The 13,283-nt window shown below is 52.4% G+C and overlaps 1 protein-coding gene across 9 annotated transcripts in view; it reads right to left on the bottom strand.

Annotated features, from left to right (window-relative positions):
• The window catches only part of LDB3 (LIM domain binding 3), a 67,263-nt gene that overhangs the window by 24,812 nt on the left and 29,168 nt on the right, over positions 1-13,283 (bottom strand). For 5 of the 9 annotated variants that reach the window (XM_021713402.1, XM_008060102.2, XM_008060101.2 and 2 more), the window contains one exon: positions 1,047-1,192. In XM_021713402.1, coding sequence (XP_021569077.1) covers positions 1,047-1,192 — 146 coding nt within the window. Of the gene's footprint in view, positions 1-1,046; positions 1,193-4,937; positions 5,121-11,058; positions 11,213-13,283 lie in introns of those variants that run through there. The other 4 variants (XM_008060105.2, XM_008060106.2, XM_008060107.2 and 1 more) reach the window with 2 other exon arrangements.

The raw sequence follows: 13,283 nt of genomic DNA, 5'->3' as shown, positions 1-13,283 counted from the left end.
GGCCCTCCTTGCGCCGGGTTGGGACCTCGCCTCCGCCCACCGCTTCGCATCCAAATTCCTCTTCAGCTTCCCTCGCGCGTTCCCCGTCTCCGCGGGGGCGGCCGCTTTCCACCGAGATTTTTCACCATTGCAGCCTCTTCCAAAGTGCCACCTCATCTTGTGGCGTTTTAACCTCAGAACTTTCAGTTCCTGCCCCGGTAGGGACAGAGAAGGGCACCTCCTGTGTGAGACACACTGTGCTGGGTGCTTCATTTCATCTCCAGAGCACGAGGTGTACATGAAAATTCAGCCAGAGAGGAGGTATTTTGCCTTAGATGGCAGGGCAGGCCCTGGCACGGGAGTCTGTCTCATGCAAAAGCCACTTTGACCACCCACACTTAACACAGCTGACAGAGTGAGCTTCATAAAACAGAGGGCTGATCATGGTACCTCCTCCTACAATTCAAGTCCAAGCTCCTCTAAGCAATGTCCTTCCTTTTTTTTTTTTTTTAGAGACAGGGTCTCCTTCTGTAGCTCAGACTGGAGTGCAGTGTTACAATCATAGTTCACTGCAACCTGGAATTTCTGGGCTCAAGTGATCCTCCCGCCTCAGCCTCCTGTGTAGCTGGGGCTGTAGGCACGAGCCACTACTCCCTACTAGGAAGGCCCTTCTTCGACTCAGTCCCTGTCTTATCTCCCCTGTGTTCCAGCCACAGAGGAAAATTCACTGAGGTCTTGCATTGTGCTTAATAGGATCTCCTCCTGAGTCTAGGCTTTGTCACGTACTGTTTTTCACCCTGTGGCTGCGTGGCCAACTCTCACACTCTTGCATGACACAGAATGAGGCTCCTTCCCTCTCCCTTAGAATTATCCCCCTCATTCTTGCCCACCTGTCTCCCCATATGATTCTGGCCCACAATTGGGGGAAGGAGAACTGAGCCTCATTAGCAGGGCCTTGCTGACCACAATCCTTCTAAGGATGTAGGGTCAGAGCTGACCCTTTGCTCTCCCAACTCCTGGAGCCCACATGTAGCTTAGATAACTTCCTCTTGCGTTCTGCTTCTCACCTGGCTGGTAGACAGAAGGCCGGATGCTGGCAGTGGTGACAACCCGGGGCTTGGGTGCAGGGGCAGCAGGGGTCTCACAGTAGCTAGTATGGGCGGCAGGTGCTGGAGAGGTGGCTGCTGTGGGACTGTATGCTGAGGCCTGGGGCCTGGAACCAAGGGAAGAAAAGTTACAGCCAGAAGGACAGCTCCAGCTGGGGCCTGGATTCTGGGTCCTGGGGCCTAAAGCCATGGCAGGCTGGCTCCCTGATCTTCAGGAGCCTCTGTGAGGAAGACACCTGACAGAGACATCCCTGGGAAGCAGGCATAGCCTATTAAGGAAAGACCATAGGGTTCTTAGAGGGGAGGAAGTTGCTCCTTGGGTGGCTAATGCCACTGCCTTTGGAGGGACGGAGGAAGGGCATCAGCCAGACTGGACAGAGAGAAGCCCCTTCACTCCCATGGGGAGCGACTGCCTGGGTAGGACTGTGGAAGGGGCAGAGGCAGGAGAGAGGAGGGAGATGGAGGTGGTCAGAGCAACCCCACCCCCTTGACCTTGCGACCCTCTTCTACCTACCCCTTTCTGTTGTTGGAAGGAGCAGTAGTGTCTCAGGTTTCTGGGCGACAAATGCTCCAGGGAGGGCTCATGGTAAGCCAGGAGACCACCGGGACACCGGGAGCTACCTCCACACACACACGTGTGCACCCGTGTGCGCGCGCGCGCGCGCGCACACACACACACACACACACACACACACACACATCCACCCACACTCCTCTTCTGCCTAGAATTCCTGTTGCCCTCTTCCTACCAGGTTAGTTGTCAAGGGGCCTAGAGTCACCTTCTTCCATGAGTTGCCCAGGGAGCATAGGACCAAAAAGATGGAAAGTGTCCTACTTCATTGTCCTTAGGAGAGGCTGTACTTGAAGAGCTGAAGGATTCAAGAACTGGAGTACAGCAGCCTGTTTAACCTTGTCCTATCTAGTGTTCCACAGCTTCATTTGTTTGTGAAATCCTTTTCTTCATTTAGAACTAATGAATGCCTTACAGATCACATCCTTGCATGGCCCTGCATCCTTTCAGATCCCAAAGGAAACCACATGACCATACCCAGGGCAGATGGGTCATTGACAGAGGTGCTGGAGAGGTAAGCCCTGGAAATATATTGACTGCCACTCCTACCCCCACCCCCATAGCTTTCTGACTTCCTTCTACCTGTTCTGCGTGGGCTTGGGGCCTGCCCGTCCCTGCTGGGCAGAGTTGTAGGATGAGGGAGTGCCTTCCTCTCTGGGATAAGAACCGGCCACCAAGCCTCTGAGTGGAGCAGAGGAGCTGATGGGACTTCTCTAGACAAGGTGGAGGTAAAGTGAGCTTTGGGGAACCAGTATCCCAGACCTGGGGGATGTGCAGACTTGCTCTGTCAAGTTGCCAAGTTTCTAGTTGAGTGAAGTCACTGTCTCCCCTGCCCAGGCCCACCTGCCCTTCTCGGAATAGATCCTTGTGCTGAGACCAGCAGAGTAGTGAGTGGCCTCTGTTGAAGAGGAAGAGACAGTGTTCAAGGAGTGCCTGGCTTCCACTGTGATGGGAGAGGACTAAGCGTCAGCATGTCTTAGCCAGACTTCCTTGCCAGTGGAGGACACTGCCAGCATCCCAAGTCCTGTGTCAGGGGCTGGTGTTGGGAGAGGAAGCAGAACACTGAACATTCTGAAGCCATGCTCTGACAAAAGGCTGGGGTGTCTACTTGCCTCCCATGGGACCCCTCTATCTCCACTCCTCCCCAAAGAGGGAAGGTAGCTGGGCTCAGAGTGCAACCTCCTGACCTCTTCTGCTCTAACCTGATGCCCTTCTGGGCAGTCCTCTGGGCCTGTTTCCAAGATTCACCAGGTCCTAGCTCTCCTGGCAAGGCAAAGGGAAGAAAGGACTCACCCTGTTGAGGGTGTCTTGAGGGCTCTGGGAACACTGCAGCAGGCCCAGGACATCTAAACCCTGAGCCTGGTGCTGAACCTGCGCTTGAACAGGGTTGGTTCCCGGGGGATGAGGCTGAACTGCCCTTGGGGCTTCAGCATCTAGAGTTCTCCCACTCAACTACAGAGACTTTCTTGCCCATTTCAAAGCTTCTTCTCTGTGCACGTAGCAAGGCCCCCGTGAGAAGAGATTCTAGTGGAGAGAGGAACCAGCTTGCTAAATCTCCCCAGGGAACTGGAATGAAACCACTTGCTGGAGGCCCAGAGCCAGGCTCCCCCTTGAGACTTGAGTTGGGCTGGGTGCCGTACAGGACACTGTGAAGCCTGGAGCGGGGAGCAGCAGACAGACCTGTGGCAGTTTGCCCCCATCACTCCTACCTCGGGCTGTACCACAGACCTCTTGGAGGCGGTGTGGGAGATGGGCAAGCTGGGCTCTGATCCAAAACACCAAGTGAGCCGGGCTCGGTGGCTCAGCCTGTAATCCCGTGCCTTTAGGAGGCTGAGGTGAGTGGAATGCCTGAGCCCACGGGTTCGAGACCCGCCTGGGCAGCGAGACCTCATCTCTACAATAAGTCAAAAAAATCAGCCGGGCGTGGTAGCACGCGCCTGTAGTTCCAGCTACTCGGAAGGTTGAGGCGGAAGGATCACCGAAGCCCATCAGGGCGAGGCTGCGGTGGCCGGGACGGGCCTTTGCACTTCAGTCTGGGTGACAGAGTGAGACTCCAACTCAAAAAAAGAAAAAAAAAAACAACACCAAGTGGACTGCTCCAGGAAGCCCAGATGGAGAGCTCGGCCCATCTGGCCTACTGCACCACCTGACTGCTCTAGGGAAACCTGTCTAGCCTGCCCCCTCTGCCTTTCCTCACCTCCTCCAGTTTTCGGCCTCTGTCTTGCTAGATATCCAGGAGGGGAGATTGGAATGCAGGAACTCACAGTGCTTGTGTCTTTTATATGTGCTAGGTGTTTTATGGACAGTTTTTTCTATCACGACCCTATAAAATAGGTGTTTGTTAAACAGTTCAACAGTTGAGGAAACAGGTTTAGAGAGGTTGTCACCTTCTCAAGGTTACAGATGGTAAATTGTGATGTAAGAAGTGGAGATTTAGGCTGAGCTCGGTGGCTCAGCCTGTAATCCCAGCTCTTTGGGAGGCTGAGACGAGTGGATTGCCTGAGCCCATGGATTCGAGACCCACCCGGGCAATTTGGCGAGAACTCATCTCTACAATAAAAAAAAAAATTAGCCGGGTGTGATAACACACGCCTGTAGTTCCGGCTACTTGGAAGGCTGAGGCGGAAGGATCACTGGAGCCCTGCAGGTCAAGGCTGCGGTGGCCAGGAGCGTGGCACTGCACTCCAGTCTGGGCAACAGAGTGAGACTCCAACTCAAAAAAAAAAAAAAGAAGTGGAAATTTAAATCCTACTCTACTGGTTGTCTCTGGTGTTAATATCAAGAGAAAAGAAGGTAGGGGAGGTGGGCAATTTAATGATTAAACTCTATCTTACCAAATCTGATCTGCCTCTGAGCCCAGCTCTATGCTCCATTCTTTGTGGAATCTTCCTTAATTTTCCCAGCCCATAGGAACAACTTTCATTTTCCCTAATCTGAGTTCTAGGAAGAAGAACTTTCCACATGGGTCCCCCTTTACTATCCAAACTTTCTTTGTGTGTGTTTGTGACTTTTACCTCTCTCAGTGGTGTGTGTGCTGCTGGGGTGGAGGGCAGGGTGACAGTCCCTGCCTCTGTCCTCAGCCACAGGTGGTGCACTCCCCTGAAAAGCACTCCTAGTTTCCCCTTCACACTGCACCAAGCAGTGCTGGTCTTGACTTGGAGTTGGGAGAGGAGACAAGGGCCCTAACCACCCTGGACACAGCAGCTGACAGATGGTCCTGGGATGGGACCTTTTCTGCCTCCCTTCCCCAAGGTCAGGACCGGCATCTGTGGGCCAGTTACCTGGAACTGTCCGTAGGGCTCGAAGCAGAGGCTGCAGCAGAGGCGGTGGCAGCATGGGCAGTGGCTGCGGCCAAGGGTGGCGAGGCTGTGCTGGGAGAGGCAGCAGCAGGCGACTGGGCAGAAGCGGGCAGCAGCGGGGTGGTGGACTGGCTGGTGCATACTGGAGCATGCTCAATAGGGGTGCTGATGAGGCGGGACCAAAAAAAAATTGGTCAAGGGGGCCTTGAGACCCTGTGGGCCCCCTCTGCACGGGGGCAGGTGACTGCAGCAGAGGCAGGCTGGACAGAAAGAGCCACTGCAAAGGGAGCAGGATCCTCCAGAAGGCATGTCCTCCAGGCTCAGGGAAAGAGCTCAGTCAGGATCCTGGGAGGGGAAGCTTAGACCACAAGGAGGGTCCCAGTAACATCAAAAACATTCTCAATCCTGGAGAGAGTTCCCCACCCACTCTACCCCCAAGATTTCTGTACTTCCTAATTCTTTCTCTACAAAACAGTATGATGAAAAAGTAGATTGAATCGTTAACGCTTTTATCCTTTCCCCATTCAGTCAGGGACATGTGTGGCCTGTGGGAAGGGATGCTATATCAAAAAAAAGCAGAGGTAAGATGAGTGTCAAGGGTTTAGGCTCTGGAGTCATGAGAATCTGGGCTTTGGACTCTGAAGGACTCAGAACACTGACAATACAGAAGGATGAAAGTTACTGTGCCAGGCAGATTGAGGTTATTTGGACTGGAAGGGCGCCATGTGGTATGGAAATTCAAGAATAGAGGCCCCTGTGCTGCTGAAAGTGCCAACATCTCAGTGTTCCTCATACCTGTGGCAAGGAGCCAGGCAGATCAGAGACAGTCCAAAGATCCCCATGCTTCAATGTGGCCTGGGTGCCACAGAGGGTTTCCCATGCACCCAAGAGTGATATGAACATGGCCCTGAGCACCTGCAGGTCTGAAAGGATGACCACTCTGTCAGTGTGGTCATGGGATGGGAATATTCCAGCAGATGCCAGTGCAGGTAGACCATGACTAAGGACTGGTGCCCAAGTGCCCCCATCCCAAAAAGCCTTGACATTCTGTAAGCACCTCTTCCCCAGAACCATACAGGAAGATAAGAGGAGTCAGAGCCTGAGTTGATGGGATTAGATTTCTGCTACCTGTGAAATGGGGCAGAGAATAAAATTAAATTAAGAGAAGGCAATGAAGTGTGCTTTCTTTGCTTTTTGATATGTATTTGCAACAATAGCGACAGAATAACTGCAACCTCTACAAATGGGAATAACTTCTCCCCTATACTATGCCATTCTTGTATTGACCTCATATATATGCCAGGCATTGTGCCTTTAACTCCTCACAACAACCCTCTGATGTGCATATTATGGACTCCATTAAATAGATGAGAAAATGGTACTGAAGAGAATTCCATTGCTCGAGGCCCTAAAACTTATCAATAGGAACAGCAGAATCTGCCTAAGGGTTGTTTTAATTGGAAGCCTTAACCAGTACTTCAGGAAAAAGAGACCTCTTGTGATCAGCTAAGTAGAATATTTCCCTAATAAAAGGCACTATTCTTATTGGAAATAATTAGAATACCAATACTTCTACTACCAAGTGCATACCATAGTATGAGCATTATCCTGTGACTCCATTTTATCCTTTCAATCTCCCTAGGCGATTGAGATTATGAATCTCATTCAGAGAGATTGCACAGCTGATGGAACATCATACAACTGCCAAGTGGCAGAGAGGGGCTTGAGCCCTAATCACTACAATGCTTCTCAAATTTTCATGTGCACAGGAATCCCCTGGAGAGCTTGTTAAAATTCAGCTTCTGGTTGAAGGGGTTGGGGACAGTGTTGAAAGTTTATATTTTTAACAAATGTCCAGATGATGCTGAGGCTGCTGGTCCTACAGAGGTCTCTCCTAGGTAGCAATGGAAGTGGGCGGTGAGCTGTTTACCAAAGAACTGTTGAGTTTCTCTCCTCCATCCAGTGAGGCACATGGTAGAAAAAGGCATGAAATAGTGCAGAGGGTCAGGGAAGGATAGACCTGGAGAAGTGTCAAGGTTGAGGGTTGACCATCCTACTGGAGGGAGTGGGCTTCTTCTCCCCAACTGTGCGGGAAGCATCCAGGATGGGCAAGAGCAGTGGCTACATCCTGCACAGACCTTTCCCAGCTTAGTGATCAGAGAGGGGGCCTCAGACAGCTCAGCTCTCAGGCCTGCAGTGGTGCTTGGCCCTGGCCCTGGCCCTTCCATGAGACCACTTGCACAGCTTCTGTAAAAAAAAACAAAAACTGGCTTCTGGAAGCTGTGCCAGTGATGTGGCTGCCTCAGAGAATTAGCTGTAGGCCCTGAAGCTGTACTGCTGAGTTGGCTGCTCAAACCCCCTTATCAGCATGGGTAGGAATAATTTGGGAAGGCCCAGGCCTACAGAACATACTAGTATCCTTGATCTGCCTCACCCTGGTCCTATCCCACACTTCTAGTGGGCCACTGGGAAGTGAGGACATTCTGCAAGACAAGAGTGATGAATATGTCCAGACTGGGGACAGTATTCTACAGGACAGACAGGAAGTTGACTTTGCCTGACATCTTTGCTCCAGTTCACTGTCAGACCGGCTTACCTACTGCTCTCCCCAGCCACAGATCCAAATGATTCCAGGGGTTGAAGTTGGAACTGGATGTGGGCCCTAGGAAAATTCATTATCGACCACAGGACAGGACAAAGGTCACTACCAGGTGTACCTGGGCATGCATGTGAGCCTGCTGCTTGGGGTTCTTGCTGAGTGGTATCCTTTCTAGGACCTGCAGACACCAAGCAGCCAGGGCCCAGGGAAGGTAGAGGAGGCATTGAAGGGCATCATGCAGGATCTTGGATTTTTGTTCCAGATCAGGTCCTGCCTGAAGTTCCATGAGCCCTTGGACACCCCCTAAAGGAGGCATCAGAGAGCAAGCACTGCAGAGAACTTACTTGGCCCTGGCTTCAGGCATAAAGACAGTGCCTGTGAGATCACCCAGCCTGCTCTACTATTCTACAGCCACCTCCTGCCTTGGTCATAATTCCTTTTAAACATCTAACCAAAGGAAGTCAAACTAGACTCAAATGCTCACAGCCACAGGTGGGGAGAATGTGGCCAGGATAAATACAGCCTGGCTATAGTCCCCTTCTCAACTTGTCTCTTCCCTCAACATGGTTGGCATCAAGGTAGAGCAGGCTGACCCTGTGTCCCCGCTCTATGGCGGTAGCCCTTGATAGTGGGAACAGTGGGATTTGGTTGATGCTGTTATTGATGACAATTACATTGTCTGGAAAGGCTGGGTGCTATTAGTGCTGGTGCTGGGCCTTGGGCCTTTGGTCACTGGGCTCAGGATGGTACTGTTGGTGATGGTGGGGGCATTGTGATTGGTAGATGATGCAGAAGGGGATGACTATCATTCTTGGGGTGATGATGCTACTTGTGTCAATTAAGATGGAGTATGAAAATCTCTGTTGATGGGATGATGACAGAATCCCAGTTAGGTGGTTGGTCTCGGGACTGTTCACACTGCCACCCACCTCATTCACATTCCATCTCGCATCCTGGTGACCATGGCTCAGGGGAGCCATGGCAGTGTCACTTTGGCCCAAACCTGCTGCATTGCAACTCCAGGGCCCATGCTGGCATTGTCGTCCAGGAGAAGAACGCCTCATTTTCTGAGTGTGAATGGCACTCTGCAGCCTTTGCTAGTTCCACTTGCCCTCAGAATATACTAAGATCTCATGGCCTGGATTCCAGCTGCAACCACTACTAACCATAACATTCTCTGTATTCCTCCCATTCCAATAAAAATGATTAACTTGAGGTTTGCTATACCCCTTCTTCTTATCGGCACTGCTGCTCCTTTGCTTAGAGTGTCTATCCAGCCTTCCCTATCTGCACATACCCACTTTTTAACCATCCCTAAACATCAAACACACTGACCTCTTCTTCCAGGAAGCCTTCTATGATCCTCCAGTTGGAGGGATGCTTCCTGTTTCCGGACCCCACACGATCAACCTTGGATTCTGGTCACAGCCACATCAGCCCTTTCCGATTCCTTTAGCACCTTGACAGCAGCCAGGCGCCTTGACAAATGCCCACAGATGTGGGATGACGAATTAGGACATCGTTCCAGCTTACACCCAGGGCTTTACGTGGATCCCTGGCCTGGAGCCACCCAAGGCACCACACACAGGTGCCTGGGTAACTGGAAAGGCACCAGGCAAGCTGGAAAGCAAATGAGTCTTCCAGAGCTTCAACCAGATAGCTCCAAGAGGGTCCCGACAGGATGGGAGCTGAGGGCAGGGGTCCAAGAACACACCAACTCTTAGTGATTGGCTCAAGTTCTCTTCCAGCCTCAGTATACACTCTGCCTGGCAGACCCCTGCTCCACCACCCACATTGAACCTTGTGAGTTCTCAGTAAAAGGCCAACCAAATATGGGTGGCTCCAGGATGCCTAGGCAAAGGCAATTATCTCCCTCTCCTTCCCCTGGGGATCCCCTAGTCAGGGTGAAGCTTGCCTAGCCCTGGCATCAGACTGCTGGAGGCAGGAAGAAGTGGTTGGTTAGAACAGGCTGGCAGGAGGCTTTGGTGGGTACCTCGGGGTGGGTGGGCAGGAGGCAGCAGCATCCCTGACCAGCCTTCTCATTGAGATTGCTAAGGTTCCAGGAGACAGAGAGAAAGTCTGTGCCCAGGCAGCAGGAATGGGAGCAAGATTTGGCCAATTCAGTCACAGAGGAAGCAGGGTAGTTTCCAGGGTGGGCCTTGGCATCCGCCTTGATTTGCTAAGTGCTGTTGCTCTCGTGTTCTTTGCCTGTGATTCTGCGTAAGGGACAGGTTTATGGGTAGACAAGTGGGGAGGGGGCATTAGTGGCTCACAAGTCAGCAGGACATGAGCCCGGGGCCTGGCTGGGGATATTTCTGACCCCTGCTGCCCTGATTAGACCTTCCCAAATGCTCAGGACTAGGACAAGGCCACAGGTGGTTGGGGGCCGGAAGCAAGACCCAGCTAGAGGCCTTCCCTGCTCTCCTCTGCGTACTGTCTCCTCTCCTCTGAGCCCTGGCCTCAGCCCCAGTTCCTCTGTGAACTTCTCCTTAGCCCTGGCATGCCCACTAGAGCCCTTGTCTCACTTCCCAGACCAGGACTGAGCATAAGTAGCTCCTACCTGGGAGACGGGCTTGGAGCATGCTTTCCGATGGGGGTAGGAATGATGGCTTGGTCTGCTGGTTGCAGTGGGGTGTGGGAGGAGAGGCAGGGGCATTTGGGTATCACCTATGCACACTACCCTGTGGAGACTAAGGTTGCTCACGGGGCTGCAGCATGGATTCCTTCCTGCTATCCTTCTCCTCTGGGCTCTACTGCCTGGGCACAGTGCCCAGGGGGATAGGAAAACACGGTGAGAAGAGCTGAACTGGGTCCCAGGCCTGGTGGGCACTATCGTGCCTCTCTTCTGGAGGTGCCTGACCTCTTACTGTCCTAGACACTGCCCTTACAGCCCCTCTCAGTGGGACACACACAGGCACAGCATGACTGGGGTTTGGTTTGATTCACTTCAAATCTTCTTTATTTCAGAACAAGCATGCTTATATGTACAGGAGAGAGAACTATGGAGCCAGCACACATGGTACAAAGAGGAGGGTGCATGCCCCAATCTCACCACAGCCAGGAGGAGTCTTTGCCTCATCTACCCTGGGGCTTCCACTTCCTCTGCAAAGAGCCCTGTTCTGGGCTGCCCTAGGCTCCAGAGGGCAGCGAGGGAGCCAGGGAGCCAGGGATCAGCCTGTTGCCAGGGTCCTGATCTACGAATGCCTTTTTCCAGCTTGGCACAAGGCCAGGAGCACATTCCATCTCCCTTGGTTCTGGGGTGTTACACCAGCAAACCCCGTCATACCCTCTCTGGTCTATGGTTAAGACCCTGTGCAGAAGGCAGGGGCTTGGGCTATTTGGGGGGTGATGAGGGTTGCACTGGGTGGTGGGGTGGAGGAGTGCAGAGCATCAGCTCTGAGGTGGGCAGAGGGAAGAAATGCTGCAGTTGGCTATCAAAGGTGCCCCCAGCACAGTCATACATTGTCAAGCATCACTGTGGGGCTCACATGCCAAATCTGTGGAGGGGGGAAGGGGGGAGGGAGTCCAGCCTGTCAGGGATGGGGGATTCCAGGCAGCCTTTTAGCTTTTAACATTAAGGATTTGGGCCGAAAGGCCATGGTGCCAGTTGCGTAATTTGGCAAAACGTGGACTGTTACGTTCCGTTTCAAACCTTTCCCTGTGGCACAGAGAGAGAGAGAGAGAGAGAGAGAGAGAGAGAGAGAGAGAGAGAGAGAGAGAAAAGAAAGGAAGAATGAAAGGGGTTACAGGATGTGTTCACCCTTCCCTGTCTAATAACCGGGGCAGAGGACACGGGAGGGAGGGAGCTGGCTTGGAGAAACTTTACTATCTGCAGGGTACTTTCTAAGTAGCCAGGCCCCGGGTGGGGTAAGACCAGAGTGCCAGGGACCAGGATAGGAGGACTAGAGCCCCTGCCTTGAGTGAGTTGGGGGCCATGGACGAGCCTGGCTGATGGTGGGTTTGAGGGCAAGCTGGGCAAAGGGGGGCTCCCTGGTGCATGTAGCGAGGGCTGGGCAGAGCTGCTTTGGCTGTGAGCTCTCAGGACTGAATCAAACACCTAGCATGATCTCTGTCCCCTAGCTGGGCATCAAGAAAGAGGAGTGCCTATATCCTCCATGATGAGGCTTGGTAGGCAGACCTGCCTGCCCCCTGTGCTGTCCTAGACTTGCTGAGCCTTCACTGTCCCTAGAGAAAAGCCATCATAGACCACTGACAGCCCCTGCCTGCCTCTGCCTGCCCAGTCACGTGCACACACACATAGACTCACAAGGCCACAATCACAGATACAGAGGCCCATGTCTTCCTACCACTTCCTGCCAGTGGGATCTCTGGGGGTTCAACCCACACCTACTTCACTAAGGGCACAGTACAGAGCAGGCAGGCAGAAGTCAGAATGTAGAAATAAAGGACAGAGTGCACTTGGGGAAAGGCCAGTGTTGAAAGTGCACCTAGGAGCCAGGCTCGGTGGCTCAGCCTGTAATCCTGCGCTTTGGGAGGCTGAGGTGAGTGGATTGCCTGAGCCCGCGGGTTCGAGACCTGCCTGGGCAACTTGGCGAGACCTCATCTCTACAATAAATCAAAAAAATTAGCCGGGCGTGGTAGCGCATGCCTATAGTTCCAGCTAATTGGAAGGCTGAGGCGGAAGAATCGCCGGAGCTCAGCAGGTCGAGGCTGCGGTGGCCGGGAGCGGCCACTGCACTCCAGTCTGGGTGACAGAGTGAGACTCCAACTCAAAAAAAAAAAAAGTGCACCTAGGAAGGGCCAGTGCTGCAGATACCAGCATCCTAGGCTCTCAAGGCCAGAAGGCCTGCTAACACCCCACACCAAGAGTGCCCACTAGTGACTGAAGGGCCATATCCAGTTACAAACACAGTGAACTTATACAGTGTTTAAAATTCTTATTTAAAAATTAATTGCTGCTTTCCATACCATGGGATGCTACTCAGCAATAAACAGAAATGGGTGAACTACTGGGATACTCAACAACTTGAATGAACCCCCAGGGAATTATGCTGATTAAAACAAGCCAGTCCTAAATGGTTAAATGCTGCTTGATTCCATTTATAGAACATTCTTGAAAGGGACAAAATTATAGAAATGGAGAACAGATCACAGATTAGTGGTTGTCAGAGGTTAAGCAGGGAGTAGGCTCTGGTGGGAGTGGATGTGGTTATAAAAAGGCAACATGGGGCCGGGCTCGGTGACTCAGCCTGTAATCCTAGCACTTTGGGAGGCTGAGGCGAGTGGATTGCCTGAGCCCGTGGGTTCGAGACCAGCCCGGGCGACTTGGCCAGACCTTGTCTCTACAATAAATTAAGAAAAAAATTAGCTGGGCGTGGTGGTGTGTGCCTGTAGTTCCTGCTACTAGAAGGCTGAGGTGGAAGGATTGCCGGAGCCCAGCAAGTTGACACTGGGGTGGCCATGAATGTGCCACTGCACTCCTGCTGGGTGACAGAGTGAGACTCCAACTCAAAAAAAAAGGACTGGGTGTGGTGGCTCAAGCCTGTAATCCCAGCACTTCGAGAGGCCAAGGCAAGAGAATTGCCTGACCTCAGGGTTTCTAGAGCAGCCTGGGCAACTTGGTGAGACCTCATCTCTACAATAAAAATAAAATAAAATAAAATAAAATGAAATAAAATAAAATAAAATAAAAAGACAGGCTGGGCTTGGTGGCTCAGCCTGTAATCCCAGCACTTTGGGAGGCCAAGGCAAGTGAATTGCCTGAGCCT

This window comes from Carlito syrichta, unplaced genomic scaffold (genome assembly GCF_000164805.1).
Source record: "Carlito syrichta isolate Samal-C Ts95f unplaced genomic scaffold, Tarsius_syrichta-2.0.1 Scaffold304516, whole genome shotgun sequence".
NCBI lineage: Eukaryota > Metazoa > Chordata > Mammalia > Primates > Tarsiidae > Carlito > Carlito syrichta.
Note: the sequence above shows the minus strand (reverse complement) of the source record. Positions and strands in the feature narration are given on the sequence as shown.